At 43.6% G+C, this 17,747-nt stretch overlaps 1 protein-coding gene across 1 annotated transcript in view; it reads left to right on the forward strand.

Moving 5' to 3' along the window:
- The first annotated feature begins 298 nt into the window (after positions 1–298).
- Positions 299–17,747, forward strand: part of DOC2B (double C2 domain beta) — a 142,663-nt gene continuing 125,214 nt past the window's right edge. The window contains exon 1 of the mRNA XM_087972319.1: positions 299–938. Coding sequence (XP_087828445.1) covers positions 464–938 — 475 coding nt within the window. The 5' untranslated portion in view covers positions 299–463. The remainder of the gene's footprint in view (positions 939–17,747) is intronic.

The following is a 17,747-nucleotide window of genomic DNA, read 5'->3' on the forward strand; positions in this document are numbered from 1 at the left end:
GAGCCTCCAGCTCCAGCAGCAGTCTACCCTTTGCCCGTTTCCCTGCCCCGAGACTTGGCCGGCCCGATCTCTCCCTCCCCTCCGGCTCTAGCGGCTCAAGGAGGGTGGGGCTCTGCTAGAGAGCCCAAGCGACCCCCTCCCTCCCCGGAGCCTCGCCCGTCCCTTTGCTGGCCTCGCCTGGGCAGAGCCGGGCTGGGCTGGGCTGGTGACATCACCCTGAACGCCCACCCCCCCCCCCCTGCTTGTGTGCCCAGCGCTGCCCGCTTGCCGCTGCTGCCAGCCTCCCTCCCTCCTTCCCTCCTTCCCTCCGCCTCCAGCAGCAGCAGCAGCAGCAGCGTGCCGGGACGCTCGGCGCGGCAGGGCCGGGCTGGCGACCGGCTCTCCGGGCTCCCGGCGGCAGCAGCAGCAGCAGCCGCCGCCGCCGCCGTCCCCGCAGCCTCCTCTTTCCCCGGGCGCCGCCCGCATGAGCCTCCGCAAAGGCGACAAGCCGCCCATCAGCATCCAGGAGCACATGGCCATCGACGTCTCGCCCGGTCCCATCCGCCCCATCAAGCAGATCTCCGACTACTTCCCGCGCTTCCCCCGCGGCCTCCCCGCCGCCGCCTTGCTCAGCCGGAGCCAGAGCCAGCAGCAGCAGCAGCAACAGCCGCAGCAGCCGCAGCCGCGCCGCCGCCTCTCTTCCAGCTCGGCCTGCCCGCCCAGCCCCAGCCCGTCCGGGACGCCCCCTCCCCGGGACGACGATGAGGACCTGGACCAACTCTTCGGCGCTTACGGCACCGGCCAGGCTGGCCAAGCGGGCCCGACCGAGCAACAGCCCCAGCAGCAGCAGCAGCTGCTTCCGCTGCAGGACCTCCCGACCCATCCTCCGCCGCCCCCGACGGCCCGCCCGGAGGAGGAGGAAGAGGAGGAGGCCGACGGCTACGAATCCGACGACTGCAGTAAGTTGGGCTGGCGGGGGGGGGGGGAGAGAATCCAAAAAGGTCAGGTAACAGGTCGTCAGAGTTGGAAGGGACCTTGGTAGGTCATCTAGTCCAACCCACACGCGCCCAAGTGGGTCGTGCGCCTGGGAGAGGTTCCGTTGTCGTCGGAGGTGGGACGGGGGTGTCCGCAGGCGCCCGGAGCCTGGGAAGGAAGGAAGAAAGAAAGAAAGGAAAGAAGAAAGGAAGGAAGGAAGGGAGGGAGGAAAGAAGGAAGGAAGGAAGGAAGGAAGGAAAGAAGGAAGGAAGGAAAGAAGGAAGGAAGGAAGGAAGGAAAGAAGAAAGGAAGGAAGGAAGGGAGGGAGGGAGGAAGGAAGGAAGGAAGGAAGGAAGGAAGGAAGGAAGGAAGGAAAGAAGAAAGGAAGGAAGGAAGGGAGGGAGGAAAGAAGGAAAGAAGGAAGGAAGGAAGGAAGGAAGGAAAGAAGAAGAAAGGAAGGAAGGAAAGACGAAAGGAAGGAAGGAAGGAAAGAAGGAAGGAAGGAAGGAAGAAGAAAGGAAGGAAGGAAGGGAGGGAGGAAAGAAGGAAAGAAGGAAGGAAGGAAGGAAAGAAGAAAGGAAGGAAGGAAAGACGAAAAGGAAGGAAGGAAAGAAGGAAGGAAGGAAGGAGAGAGGGAGGGAGGGAGGAAAGAAGGAAGGAAGGAGCTGTGGGGGGATGCCAGGAGGAAACCTGGATGGTGAGTCGGGGAGGGTCAGGTGGGGGGGAGGAAAGGTGTGTGCATTGACAGGTGTGTCCGTGAGTGTGAAAGCACATCTGTGCAAGAACGATGGGTGATTTTTCAGGGGAGGTTTCCCCCCCACTCCCCGAAGAAGAGACCGGACAGCCATTTTGTCCCGGGACTGGTAGAAGGTCTTCCTGCTTGAGTAGGGGGTTGGACTAGAGGACCTCTAGGGTCCCCTTCCGACTCTGTTATTCTGTTTAATTGTGGGTGCTCCATCACTGGAGGTTTTTAAGAAGAGACTGGACGGCCATTTGTCTGGAATGGTGTAGAGTTTCCTGACTGAGCTGCGGGTTGGACTAGAGAACCTCCAGGGTCCCTTCCGACTCTTGTTGTTTTGCTTTCCGTTAAAGCCCTTCTGCTTCATGGCTGGGTGCAAGGATAAGACCCCCTTCCTTGGTAGAAAACCTGGGGGAGAAAAACCCCCACCAACCTCTTCAAAGCCGCTGGGATGATGGTTAGTGGCACCACAGCCAGCCAGATGTTAGCCGGGATTTGGCATCTGTGCAATGCCCCTCCCCCCCCTCCGACCGAGTCCCTCCCAAAGACTGAGAGCACCAGATGCAGTTTAACAATATTATCGGGATGGTTGCAGGATGTCAGCTGCTTCAAATCAAGCTGCCACCTGCAATTGACTGATAGGAGATTTGGTCAATGCCCGTGGTGTTCAAGGGATGCTCCTGGTGTTTTGGCGTTATTGCCGTCTTTCTCCCCCCCCCCTCCAAATCTCTGAAGAACTGTGCCCTCCTTCTCTGGCACCCATCGGTGTTCTTGGGGTCTCCGGCACAGCCAAAATGTGCTTTACCTCTTAGGAATGGTTTTCTTGTTATTATTATTATTAATAATGATTAATAATAATAGTATGATTATTAATACTGTTAGAATAGATGATAAACAAGGTAATTCTTCTAATACTCTTAATTGACAGTATGAATAATACCCTTTTTCCTTCTTGTCATCTTCTTTCTTCTTTCCTACCCTCTCTGTTTGTCATCACGACGGCACCCGTGATAAAATGTGCCGTTTTGCGCCGTACACAAGAGAGCTTCTCCAATTTCCTTGTGGGTCTAAAGCAACACTTGGCCAAATAAACTCTTCAAGAAGAGATTGAACTGCCATTTGTCAGAAATGATGTAGGGTCTCCCGCTTGGGCAAGGGGGGGGGGGGTTGGACTAGATGACCTACAAGGTCCTTTCCAACTCTGATTATCTGTTCATCTGTTCTCATTCTGAGCCTTTGGGGGAAAAAAGAAAGAAAATTCCTTCCAGGTTTCTCAAATACCTCCAAACTCTTGGAGGGGGCATCCCTCCCCAGCTGTTATTCGCCCTCCCCTCTTCAATTCTCCCATGCCCTCCAGCTCCCAGCCCCTCCCTCCTCCTCCTCCATACCGTCTCCTCTATGTCCTTGCAACCACGAGAAAGACCACCTTGGGCAGGCTAAGGCTGGCAAAACACTGCAGCACTTCGCAAGCTGTCGCTGCAGCAGGGGAAAAAAACCCCCTAAAAAAACCCCCATTTCCCAGCTTTCTCCTTTCTTTGGACCTGGGAGGAAGGGATCTCGCCCCCACCTAAACCCCCCTCCTCAAACCCCCCACTTTTTAAGGCCTGGGATTTTGCTTGGAAAACCACCAGTTTTCTTTGCAAAATCAACAATGCACAATGCCCCACAGGTGTGTGTGTGGGTGGGTGTGTGGGTGGGTGCACCCAGAGGTGGGAAACAGGAGGAGGGGAGATAAAAGGGACGAGGGTGCAAACGTGCGAGAGTGCTGCTGGTGAGGATGATGGGATGGGTGGTCCTCTGAGCCAGTGGGGATCCATGCCAGGTTTTGGGGAGTTTGTGTTCCTTAGTGGCTGAGATCAGGAAACAGGTGTGCAAGCTAACTTGTGCAGGGCATCGGGTGTGTGTGTGTGTGTGTGTGTTTAAAGCAAGGTCTCAACACCCAAGAGGTTGGAGAGGGGGGGTCTCTTAAGACCCCCGACCCTGGACAATCCCATGCACAGAGATTCTGGCAAAGCAGAGCAATCGGGCTGATATTTTTTTTTTTTTAATGAAACACCGGGATGGACACGGACGCTAAGTATTGAGGGGGAAAAACAAAACCACAAAATGTAAGATGTTTTTTGTTGCTTCCTTGTTTTGATCCTGTCGGCTAAGAATGTCGGCAACCCTAGATACGAAGGGAGTCAGGCAGGAACGAACCTGGATTGGGAAAGGGAGAAAGGAGGAAGAAGGTGTTGTTGTTTTTTTGAAGAAAAGAAAAAGGGACTATTTGGAGTTTGGAGAGAAAGGGATCTGGACTTTTTAAGACAGCCACTTTGATATAATGGTTACGGTTTGGATAGATGGACTGAAGAAGATGGAATGGAATGGAATGGAATGGAATAGAATAGAATAGAATAGAATAGAATAGAATAGAATAGAATAGAATAGAATAGAATAGAATAGAATAGAATAGGAATATATTAGAAGAGGAATAGAATAGGAATAGAATAGAATAGGAATAGGAATAGAATAGGAATAGAATAGAATAGGAATAGGAACAGAATAGAATAGGAATAGAATAGAAATAGGAATAGAATAGAAGTAGGAATAGAATAGAAATAGGAATAGAATAGGAATAGAATAGGAATAGGAATAGTATAGGAAAAGGAATAGGAATAGAATAGAATAGGAATAGAATAGAAATAGGAATAGAATAGAAGTAGGAATAGAATAGAAATAGAATAGGAATAGAATAGAATAGGAATAGAATAGGAATAGAATAGAATAGAATAGAATAGAATAGAATAGAATAGAATAGAATAGAATAGAATAGAATAGAATAGAAATAAGAATAGAATAGAATAGAAATAGGAATAGAATAGAATAGAATAGAATAGAATAGAATAGAATAAGAATAGGAATAGGAATAGGAATAGGAATAGAATAGAATAGAATAGAACAGAACAGAACAGAACAGAACAGAACAAAATAGAATAGAATAGAATAGAATAGAATTCTTTATTGGCCAAGTGTGACTGGACACACAAGGAATTTGTCTTTGGTGCAAATGCTCTCAGTGTACATAAAAGAAAAGACACATTCGTCAAGAGTCCAGAATCATAAGGTACAACACTTAATAATAATAGTCATAGGTACAATAGAATAGAATAGAAGGACATAGGAATAGAATTTAAATAGGATGGGATGGGATGGAACGGATAGAGAATAGGATAGGATAGAATAGAAAATAGAATAGAATAGAAAATAGAATAGAATAGAAAATAGAATAGAATAGAATAGAATAGAATAGAATAGAATAGAATAGAATAGAATAGAATAGAATAGAATAGAATAGAATAGAATTCTTTATTGGCCAATTGTGATTGGACACCCAAGGAATTTGTCTTTGGTGCAAATGCTCTCAGTGTACATAAAAGAAAAGACACATTCGTCAAGAGTCCAGAATCATAAGGTACAACACTTAATAATAATAGTCATAGGGTACAATAAGCAATCAAATCAAATCACACTAGGATCCAGGTTTTATTTTATTTTTTTACACCTCGCCTTTATCATTTTTATAAATAACTCAAGGCAGTGAACACACACACACACACAATGTTCCCTCAGCCTCCTACTTTCCCCCCCGTTAACAACAACCCTGTGAGGTGTGTTGGGTTGAGAGAGAGGGACTGGCCCAGTTTAAGTTTACTTACTCTCTGAAATCTCATTTGGGTGTGACTGGGGCTGGTCATCCTCCCTCAGCTCGTTCTACCTCACAGGACTGTTGTGACTGTGGGGATAAAATGTAGAAGCATCACCCAAATGAGTAGAAGGTGAATTCGGGCAGAAAATGTAAAAGCGAAACAAACACAGATACAAGTATCCGTTTTATCTGTGTGTTTTTGTCTCACCTTTTCTCTCTAGTTTCCCCCCCCTCAACAACAACAACCTTATAGGGTAGGATGGGCGACTGAATAGTATGGATGTTACTTCCTTTCCATCTGTGATTAATTTTAATAATTTTCATTGTGAAATTAATCATTCTAATCGTTCTTTGAATTAAGATTGCATCCTCCCCAATTAAACAAACCTTTTCAGCCTCTTGTCTTAAAGGCAGAAATTCACTTTCCACAATGTTGTAGCGTTACAGTTCTCGACTTACAACCATGTATTCATTTTATCGACGGAAGTTCGAAGTTCCAACAGCACTCTAAAAAAAAAAAAGACTGACAACTGGTCCTCGCACTTACAACCGTCGCAGCATTCCCACAGTCCTGGGGTCAAAATTTGGAGGCTTGGCAGCTGGCATGTACTTATGACAGTTGATGTATCCCAGGGTCACACCATTTGTGACCTTCCCAGCCGGCTTCCGACAAGCAAAGATTCATTTAGCGACCATGTGGTTTGCTTAACCACCGTGGGGGAAAAACCCTCATAAAATCAGAATCGCCTCACTTAATAACTTGCCTAGCTTAGCAATGAAAATTCTGGCCCCGATTGTGGTCATAACTCGAGGGTTACCAGTCATAGACAGAGTCTCACCTATTGAGTTTTTTTTTTTTTTTTTTGGCAACACTTTATTGTTTTTTTTCCGTTTATACATAATACCATTACTAATTGAAAAATACTGTGACAATATATATACATTTATACATCCTATCCAATCTTTCATTACACACTACTTCCATACCCTCATAACTATTATGTACCATTATTTACATTTTCTATTCTTATGTCTATTTGTCAATCCAGATATACCATGTTTCCCATATTGCATTGTATTCCATGTCAGCTTTCCCTTTTAGTTCCATAGTTAATTTATCCATTTCCACACACTTGAAGATTTTTTTAAATTATGAATAGAATAGAATAGAATAGAATAGAATAGAAGGGAAGGGAAGGGAAGGGAAGGGAAGGGAAGGGAAGGGAAGGGAAGAGAAGAGAAGAGAAGAGAAGAGAAGAGAAGAGAAGAGAAGAGAAGAGAATTAGAATGGAATGGAATGGAATGGAATAGAATGGAATAGAATAGAATAGAATAGAATAGAATAGAATAGAATAGAATAGAATAGAATAGAATAGAATAGGAATAGAATAGGAATAGAATAGAATAGAAGAATAGAATAGAATAGAATAGAATAGAATAGGAATAGAATAGGAATAGAATAGGAATAGAATAGAATACCTTTATTGACATTGCATTCCGTGAATACAATGAAATTTGAAAGCTACTCCAGCACAGTGCCGCAAACACCATATCACAATCATACTACAGAGTATTTAAAAATTACAATAATAATAATAATAGGACTAAATCACAAATGCACTGTTTGATTTAAACCTTCGGGAGGTATGGCATTTTTCTTTCAGTGCTGTGCATAGGAAATTCTGGCTGCTGTTATCACTTGTAATTGGACTGCCATTTGTCAGAAATGGTGTAGGGTCTCCCGCTTGGGCGTGGGGTTGGACTAGATGACCTATAAGGTCCCTTCCAACTCTGATTATCTGTTATTTATCTGTAATATAAGATGGTTTATCTTTCTGTCATAGTTTCTTTTAATTATTCCTAGGAGAAATAGTTCCGGGACGAAATCAATTTTATTTTCAATTAATTCCTCTAACCACATACGAATCACTTTCCGATATTTTTTTGCTTTGGGGCATGGCCATCAAGAATGAAAGAAGGAACCTTGTTGATGTCCACACTTCCAGCAATTTGGTTTTAGATTTGGGTAGATCTTAGCCAATCGTGAAGGCGCCATATACCAACAATAGAACATTTTGTGATGGTTTTTCCTTGTAAGCCGCCAATTTTGTTATTTTATAATTGGTATTCCAAATCTTTGCCCAGTATTCTAATTCAATAGTATGTTCAAAATTTCTACCCCATGCAATTCATCAATCTTTTTGCAATCTCCCCGGCTCTATCCCATTCAAATAGAGTGTTTATATATTTTAGATGATAATTTTTCATCTGGGACAATCAACATTTTATCTAATTTTTGTAATCACCTGTTGGATTTCTGTTCCCATGAAAAGCACGAAATCTTTTTCTGTCTGTCTGTCTGTCTGTCTCTCTCTCTCTTCTATTCATTGAGCCCTCGACTTACAACAGTTCCTTTAGTGACTGACTCTATAAAGCCTTAGTAAGACCACACCTAGAGTACTGCATGCAGTTTTGGTCACCACATTATAAAAAAGATGTTGAGACTCTAGAAAAAGTACAGAGAAGAGCAACCAGGATGATTAGGGCACTGGAGGCTAAAACATACAACGAACGGTTGCAGGAACTGGGCCTGGCTAGTCTAGGGAAGAGAAGGACCAGGGGAGACATGATAGCATCTTCCAATATTTGAGGGGCTGCCCCAGAGAGGAGGAAGGGGTCAAGCTATTTTCTAAAGCACCAGAAGGCCAGACAAGGGATAATGGATGGAAACTGAACAAGGAGAGATTTAACCTGGAAATAAAGAGAAACTTTCTGACAGTGAGAACAATCAACCCATGGAACAGAAGTTGCCCTCGGAAGTTGTCGGAGCTTCATCACTTGAGGCTTTCAAGAAGAGACTGGACTGCCATTTGTCAGAAAGGGTGTAGGGTCTCCCGCATCGGTTAGGCGAGTTTTGCCCCTTTTTACGACCTTTCTTGCCACAGTGGTTAAGTGAATCACTGCAGTTGTTAAGTTTCTCACACCGTTGTTAAGTGAACGTGGCTCTCCCCGTTGACTTTGCTTAATTAGAAGGTCCCAAAGGGGGATCACGTGCAATGGTCAAAAGTGTGAAACATGGTGTTTTTTCCCAGTGGTTGTAACTTTGAACAGTCACTAAATGAACCATCGTAAGTCGAGGACTAACTGCGTTTGCAAAAATCTCTTTAAGCCTGCAGCCCAAGCCGTGAGAAAACCAACAGTTAGCAGGAGAGAAAAACTCAGCTTTAGATCCTGGAGAGATTCTTTGGCTTCAAAAGCTATTTTTTTGCAGTTGGGTTTATTCAAGGCGCCGGTCCTCAAGGAAGGGTTTTCAAAGGCTGGGTCTCTTAACTACCGTGGCAGAAATCAGAACTCGCCGCGGAGGTTCCAGATCCCGAGTCTTTTCCTCCCCTCAAGAGGATTAAGAGCTTAGCTTTTCTTTTTTAAGAAAGTTAAGACACCGTACAAGGTTCGTTGGGATTGCAAGCTCGGTGTGACAACCCAAAGAGGCGTGGCACAAAAGCAACAAAGTCACAAAAATAGGTAAAGTCCCTTTAATTCCTCTAACTTGGCCTCCAATGTCCAGTTATCATCAGCTGAAGAAAAAAAACTCTCCCAAGAACAGTTTTTAAAGGGAAGAAATTCCGTCCAAACTCAAAGTACATCTAAATTATAAATAAAAACCAACACAAACCACGCAGACAGGGCAGGATAAGGGATTGAAGACATCAGAAGATAACGAAATACACACACACTTGGGAGGACACCAGAACTCAGATAAGACTTGACAAACCAGAATAATTTCACGCTTTGCTTCCAGCATCTTTGCCATGCGCCATTTTGCCCTTTTAAACAGCCTTCCCAGCTGCAGCCCATGAAGGGGATCAGGGCCCTTTCCTCCCCCTGCCGGCTGTTCCACCTCTCCCTCAGAATCAGATTCCAACAGGGGCATGACACTCGGTGTCTCCTTGGATCGGCCGGCATTGGCTTCTGAAAAGTTATCACTTTTCACTGCCAAACACAGGCTTACTGTGTAAGTCAGGCTTGACTTACAGCCGATTGTTGAGTGACCCATTCGAAGTTACAACGGCACTGAAAAGTGACATAGGACCATTTAAAAAAACAAAACAATTAGGCAGCATCCTTGGAGCATCCTTGGAGTCATGTGATTAAAATTCAGGCGCTTGGCAATTGGCTCCTATTTATGATGGTTGCAGCGTCCCGGGGTTATGTGATTCCCTTTTGCGTCCGCCTGAGGAGCAAAGTCCATGGAGGGGGGGGGAGCCAGGTTCACTTACTGACCATGTTACTAACTTAACAATGAAGGGTCCTTGGTGCTCTCTGAGCTTGGTTATTTTCTTGCAGACGTTTCATTACCCAGGTAGGTAACATCATCAGTGCTACCCCATAGTCATCGTCCTCTTCCTCCTCCTCTCCGCAAACCCTGCTGCCTTCTATCCTTGGTGATGTTACCTAGTTGGGTAATTTGCAAGAAAACAACCAGGTTCAGAGAGGAACAAGGACCCCACAGTCTTTTTCCTCCTCTTCCTCCTCCTCTTCCTCCTCCTCCTCTTTCTCCTCCTCCTCCTCTGTGCAAACCCCTCTCCCTTCTATCTCTGATGACGTTACCTAGTTCTGTCATGAAACGTCTGCAAGAAAACAACCAGGTTCATAGAGTAACAAGGACCCCACAGTCTTTTTCCTCCTCTTCCTCTTCTTCCTCTTCCTCTTCTTCCTCTTCCTTTTCCTCCTCTTCCTCCTCCTCCTCTTTCTCCTCCTCCTCCTCTGTGCAAACCCCTCTCCCTTCTATCTCTGATGACGTTACCTAGTTCAGTCATAAAACGTCTGCAAGAAAACAACCAGGTTCATAGAGTAACAAGGACCCCACAGTCTTTTCCTCTTCCTCCTCCTCCTCCTCCTCCTCCTCCTCCTCTCCTCCTCCTCCTCTTTCTCCTCCTCCTCCTGCAACCCCTCCTCCTCCGTTCCTCTGTCTGAAACATCTCCTCCTCAGTCTCTTCCTCCTCCTCCTCCTCTTCCTCCTCCTCCTCCTCTTTCTCCTCCTCCTCTTCCCCCTCCTCTTCCCCTCCCTCCTCTTTCTCCTCCTCCTCCTCCTCTCTACAAGCCCCCCTCCCTTCTACCCCTGATGACGTTACCTAGTCAGGTCATGAAACGTCTGCAAGAAAACCACCCAGCTCAGAGAGCACCAAGGGCCCCCTCATTCCAACCCCACGCTCCAACTATTCCCCTTTTATTGGTGACTTAACAACCGCAGCGATTCGCTTGATGACCACAGCAAGAAAGGTGTTTAAAATGGGGCAAAAGCTCACCGCAACCCCTGTCTCGCTTAGCCCTGGAAACTTGGGGCCTCGCTCGTAAAAACGGAGCCTGTGTGTGTGTGTGTGTGTGTCTACTCACTTCTCCGGATTTCACAGTAACCCCCCACTCTTCCCTACTTCTGATCCATCGCCTCTCTGGCTGCCAACCTCCTGTTCCTCAAAGGAGTTGATGAATGGGTCCAGCTGCCAAGCAAGGAGGATCGTCCAAGGATGTGTGGGGATGTTGGAGCAACCTTTCCATTATGCATGCAGGGTGTTTATTGCCCGTCTTGGCTGCCGGCCGAAGTAGGAGAGGTTGTTGTAGCCTGGCATTTGGCAGGAGCTCAGAGTTTCAGTGACGGTGTTACCCACCCTTCCCAGGAGCCCTTGGGGATCTTCCCACCTTTGGGTTTTGGAGGTTTAGCCTGAAAAAAGGGGTGAGGTTAAGGGGAGGGGGAACGTATATAACCTTTGGAAATATGGTTTGGTTCAGGACCGTCCCCGGAGGGATCCTTTTCGGCAAGCTTTCCGGTTCCCATTCATCAGTTTTGCACTTAATATATTTATTTTCCTTTATTTTATTTCCCTTTTTTAATTTTATTTTATTTTTTTATTTTATGAATTTCATGTAATTTTATTATTTTAATGGAATTTTACTTTATTTTATTTGTTTTCATTTCATTTCATTTCACTTCATTTCTATTTTATTTTATTTCTATTTTACTTTATTTTATTTTGTTATATTATATTAATTTAATGTAATTTAATGTAATTTTATTATTTTAATGTAATTTTATTTTATTTATTTTCATTTCTATTTTATTTCATTTCTATTTTACTTTATTTTTTATTTTATCTTATTTTTTTATTTTATTAATTTAATGTAATTTTATTATTTTAATATAATTTTATTTTATTTATTTTCATTTCATTTCTATTTTATTTTATTTCATTTCTATTTTATTTTATTTTACTTTATTTTTTATTTTATTTTATTAATTTAATGTAATTTAATGTAATTTTATTTTTTCTAATATAATTTTATTTTATTTATTTTCATTTCATCTCTATTTTATTTCATTTCTATTTAACTTTATTTTATTTTATTTTATTAATTTAATGTAATTTATTGTAATTTTATTATTTTAATGTAATTTTATTTTGTTTATTTTCTTCATTTCATTTCATTATTTCATTTCATTTTATTTTTATTTTATTATTTATTTTATTATATATTTTATTATTTTATTGCTTTCTTCTGCTTTGTTCATTTTATTTTGTTTCTGTTTTATTTTTTCATATATTTTACTTCATTTTCTATTCTATTCTAGAGTTTATTTTATATTTTATTGTTTTGTTTTATATATTTTGTTATTATTTTATTAGGTTTTTTTTAATCCCACCTTACAAATCCATCAAGGCGGCGAACACATCCGACACGCCTTCCTCCTTCTATTGTCTTCACAACAACAACCCTGTGAGGAGGGTTGTGCTGAGAGAGAAGGACTGGCGCAAAGTCACCCAGGCTTTCATGCCTAAGTCGAGACTAGAACTTACCATCTCCTGGTGATTGGCCCAAAGTCACCCAGCCAGTGGGCTTCCCATAATTTAACAACCAGTTCGTCTAGTGTAGAACCGAACATGTGAGCGTGCTTGGACGTGGCTTCAAACACATGGCAATTTCATGCGCGTGGCTTCCAGCACACCTTCTCGGGCAGCTGCGGGGAGTAGAGTGGGCAAGGCGCGGATATCAGATGGGCTGCGTGGATGGCGCGAACGAGCCAGGGAGTGAGTTATATAGGACGGGATGGCACCAGGGCAGGTGGGCAGGCCCAGCCAGTGGTTGACTCTACCGGTACGGGCAAACCAGTCAGAACCAGAAGCAGTAGCCCACCTCTGCACCCAGCTAACTTTCATACCTCAAGCAGGACTAGAATGTATCATTTCTTGGTGACTGGCCCAAAATCACCCAGCTGGCTTTCATGGCTAAGGCAGGATTTTTATGCTGAGGCAGAACTAGAACTCACCGTCTCCTGGTGATTGGCCCAAAGTCACCCAGTCAGCTTTTATGACTGAGATGAAACTAGAACTCACCGTCTCCTGGTGATTGGACCAAAGTCACCCAGTCAGCTTTTATGACTGAGATGAAACTAGAACTCACCGTCTCCTGGTGATTGGCCCAAAGTCACCCAGTCAGCTTTTATGACTGAGATGAAACTAGAACTCACCGTCTCCTGGTGATTGGCCCAAAGACACCTAGTCAGCTTTTATGACTGAGATGAAACTAGAACTCACCGTCTCCTGGTGATTGGCCAAAGTCACCCAGTCAGTTTTATGACTGAGATGAAACTAGAACTCACCGTCTCCTGGTGATTGGCCCAAAGACACCTAGTCAGCTTTTATGACTGAGATGAAACTAGAACTCACCGTCTCCTGGTGATTGGCCCAAAGTCACTCAGTCAGATTTTATGACTGAGATGAAACTAGAACTCACAGTCTCCTGGTGATTGGACCAAAGTCACCCAGTCAGTTTTTATGACTGAGATGAAACTAGAACTCACCGTCTCCTGGTGATTGGCCCAAAGTCACTCAGTCAGCTTTTATAACTGAGATGAAACTATAACTCACAGTCTCCTGGTGATTGGCCCAAAGACACCTAGTCAGCTTTTATGACTGAGATGAAACTAGAACTCACCATCTCCTGGTGATTAGCCCAAAGTCACTCAGTCAGCTTTTATAACTGAGATGAAACTATAACTCACAGTCTCCTGGTGATTGGCCCAAAGACACCTAGTCAGCTTTTATGACTGAGATGAAACTAGAACTCACCGTCTCCTGGTGATTGGCCCAAAGTCACCCAGTCAGCTTTTATGACTGAGATGAAACTAGAACTCACCGTCTCCTGGTGATTGGCCCAAAGACACCTAGTCAGCTTTTATGACTGAGATGAAACTATAACTCACCGTCTCCTGGTGATTGGCCCAAAGTCACCCAGTCAGCTTTTATGACTGAGATGAAACATATAACTCACCGTCTCCTGGTGATTGGCCCAAAGACACCTAGTCAGCTTTATGACTGAGATGAAACTATAACTCACCGTCTCCTGGTGATTGGCCCAAAGTCACCCAGTCAGTTTTTATGACTGAGATGAAACTAGAACTCACCATCTCCTGGTGATTGGCCCAAAGACACCTAGTCAGTTTTTATGACTGAGATGAAACTAGAACTCACCGTCTCCTGGTGATTGGCCCAAAGACACCTAGTCAGCTTTTTGACTGAGATGAAACTAGAACTCACCGTCTCCTGGTGATTGGCCCAAAGACACCTAGTCAGCTTTTATGACTGAGATGAAACTATAACTCACAGTCTCCTGGTGATTGGCCCAAAGTCACTCAGTCAGCTTTTATGACTGAGATGAAACTAGAACTCACCGTCTCCTGGTGATTGGCCCAAAGTCACTCAGTCAGCTTTTATGACTGAGATGAAACTAGAACTCACCATCTCCCGGTGATTAGCCCAAAGACACCCAGCTGGCTTTCATGCTTATGGCAGGACTAGAACTCATAGTTTCCTCATGATTGGCCCAAAGTCACCTACTGGGTTTTCATGGCTAAGGTGGGACTTGAACTCATGGCCTCCTGCTTTTTAGCACGATGCCTTAACCACTAGACCAAACTGCCCCCCATATATTTTCCATCTTTCAGATCCAGTTTTGTGTGTGTGTGTGTGTGTGCTCTCCAATCAGGGAGGTGGCACGAAACGGATTTCGCTTCCTTTATTCCTTGTGCCACATTGCTTGCCCAGTTGGCAGTTTCACACCACAGCCTTTCATTGTCGGATTTTGGATGGAGAACAATGAGGCCACCAACATCTTGGCAGAGACGGGGCTGGCATGGGTGGTAGAAAGAAAGGATGAAAAATTGAGAGTCCTTTGAGTACAGAACGCACACACTACTTTTCCAAGGTTTGCAAATGGGTGGAGCAGAATACATGGCTTGGAGGCCACGGGTGGAAGGTTTTGGATAATGCCAGCAGCATTGTGGCTTTTTTGAGCATGGACCGGATGGGTTTACAACACAGAGAACTTTGGTTGTTGTTGTTTTTTTTTAAACAAAGAAGAGAGCTACATGGCTGGATGAAAATGAAAGGATGCAGATCAAATAGGAAACAGGATTCTGAGAATAAAACTAGAGTGGCGTTGGCTGGGAATGAAGCATTTAATGCACAAAGATATGAATGCAAAGAAAGAGAGAGAGAGAGATTGAAAAAGAGAGAGAAAGATTGAAAGAGAGAGAGTTTGAAAGAGATTTGAAGAGAGAAAGAGAGATTGGAAAGAGAGAGAGAGAAATTGAAGGAGAGACAGAGAGATTGAATTCCTTCCTTCTTCCTTCCTTCTCATTCCCATCTCCTTCCTTCCTTCTTCCCTCCTTCTTCCCTCCTTCCTCCTTCCCTCCTTTCTTCCTCCTTCCCTCCTCCTTCCTTTTCAATCCCATCTACTTCCTCCTTCCCTCCTTCCTCCCTTCTCCTTCCTTCTCATCCCATCTACTTCCTTCCTCCTTCCCTCCTCCTTCCTTCCTTCCTCCTTCCCTCCTCCTTCCTTCCTTCTCATTCCCATCTCCTTCCCTCTCCTCCCTTCCTCCTTCCCTTCTCCTTCCTTTCTTCTCCTTCCCATCTTCCTTCCTTCCTCCCTTCTCTTTCCTCCCTCCCTCCCTCCTTTCTTTACTTTCTTTTCTCAAATCAAATATTTATGATGGATTTCTTTATGAAATCTTTATTTTGGGTTTTACTGATTAGATAGATTTGTTGTTATAGAAATGGCTCGTTTCTAATATTATGAAAAAGTAAAAAAAATTGAGGGTAGATTATTTACTGCACCAAAGGAGTCAGAATTCTTCCCCCCCTTGCTTTCGCCCACTATTCACATCCCTTTTTCCTTTTCTAATTTCCCTAATATTTGCTCTTGTATTCTTTTTGTATGTCATGATCATATCATAAATTAATAAAAAGCAAAAAAGTAAAAAAAAATATTTATGATGGTCAGAACATGGAACAGCATAAGGTGGGTGGAATACAAACTATAATTTTAAATGATAAAAAATATAAAATACACAAAGTTAAAGAACAATTAAAACAACCAATACACACACACACACAGAGAGAGAGAGAGTACATATAGATACACAAGAATCTATCTTCTCTGATTTTTTTTCTCTTTTCTCTTTCTTTTCTTTTCTTTTGTAGCCTTAAACCTTGTAAAGAAAAAAAAAACAACCCTTCAACTAAAAATTATATATTTAAAAAAATAGAGAGATGTTGACATTTTGAGGCCAAATCTTCCCAGCCAGAAACCCTTTGGTACAAGGCTAGTGAAGTCTCAGGTGGTTTGGAGAATTTATAATGGTTAAGAATTTCTTGTATAGCTAAAATGTTTCAATCTAGGGGTTTGATTCCCTGCAGGGGTGGCTTATACAAATAGGTAGAGGTTCGGATTAAAAGCAATTACTGTATTTATTTCTTGCCCAATTACAACTCCGATGAAATAATTTTATTCATAGCGGGGAGGTTGCACAAATTCATTTAATGTCAGTGTTTTTCAAGCCTGTGCAACTTTGGTAACTTTAAGAGGTGTGGATTTCAACTCCCAGAATTCCCCAGCTAGCATTAAATTGCTGGCTGGGGAATTCTGGGAACTGAAGTCCATACATCTTAAACTTACCCAGGTTGAAAAACACTGATGGATACCTCTAAGGGGCTGCGGTTCTTCAAAGTTTGGGATAAGGGATGCAAGTAGGGGGCGTGCATAAGCGCACCAACGTGCCTACCGTCCCTGTCCTATTGTTTCTCTTATTCTTTTATTTTTCTTATATGTACCCATTTCATGTATTCACAACTATGTATACATTTATACTTATTATCTTGTAAACAATTGGCAAATCAAATAAATAAATAAATAAATAAATAAAGTTTTCTTCAAATCCATCACTGTCCTCGCCTTGTGAGCAACTGTTAACTCGCTCCTAAATATAGTGGGCATTGTAGCAAATGGATTCCTTCTAGGCTGGACTAGATGATCTTTAAGGCCCTGTCTAGTCTTTGATTCTGCCTCAATTGCAATCCAAATCCGACCTCCAGATCCCCCCCCCTTTTTTTTATAGCCTCCCAAGATTGTGATCCCGGCTGCTACAGAAACTTTGGATCACATCAACATCCTTGGCACTTAAAAAAAAAAAAAAACACCAGGCAGTCCTCAACTTATGACAATCCATTTAGCGACCGTTCAAAGTTACAACCTCGCTGAAAAAGAATGACTTACGACCGTTTTTCACACTTACGACCATTGCAGGATTTCCCACCATTCTGGGGTCAAAATTCAGACAGTTGGCAACAGATTCAGATTTATGATGGTTGCCATATCCAGGGGTCACGTGATGATCTCCTTTTGCGACCTTCGGACAAGCAAAATCCGCGGGGAAGCCGGATTAGCTTAACTAACCACGTTATGTCAACTCATAAAACATTTCTATGGTCTTTTTTTAGAGTTGCCAACAGAAAGGGAGGGGGGAAGCAGTGCGGCAGCTTGCAAACCGAAAGTGCATTCCATAAATAGTTTTCAAAGATAGTAACTAGGTGACTGAAGTTTCTGCCCTGCAAAATTCTACCTGGGAGAGCATGATTGATGACTCTGGGCTATGGAGGTGTCCCATTGGAGAATATGAATGACGATACACCCAGGGGAGTGGTGGTTAACCTTTTTTGGCTCATGTGCTGAAAATTGTGTGCGCGCTTGTGTGCACGTGCTTACATGCCAGCACCCAGAAGGCAATGCGTGCTGGTCCACCCCCCCCACGCCCCTGTGCATGCACGCATGACCATGTGATGACCCAGAGTATCTGAGAAATAGAACAAAAACCAAAACGTAACTAAAAGTCTTTTAATGCCTTCAACTTGGCTTCGCTGTTTAATTGTTCACAGCGGAGGAATAAACTATTTTCAAAATAACATTTCAAAGGCAAGAAACACAGTTCACGTTCAAAGAGCTGATAACGAAGCAAAAACCAAACCGCACTGAATA

This window comes from Notechis scutatus, chromosome 1, assembly GCF_049901735.1.
Source record: "Notechis scutatus isolate UNSWTSFEM ecotype Mainland chromosome 1, rNotScu1.2, whole genome shotgun sequence".
Lineage (NCBI taxonomy): Eukaryota > Metazoa > Chordata > Lepidosauria > Squamata > Elapidae > Notechis > Notechis scutatus.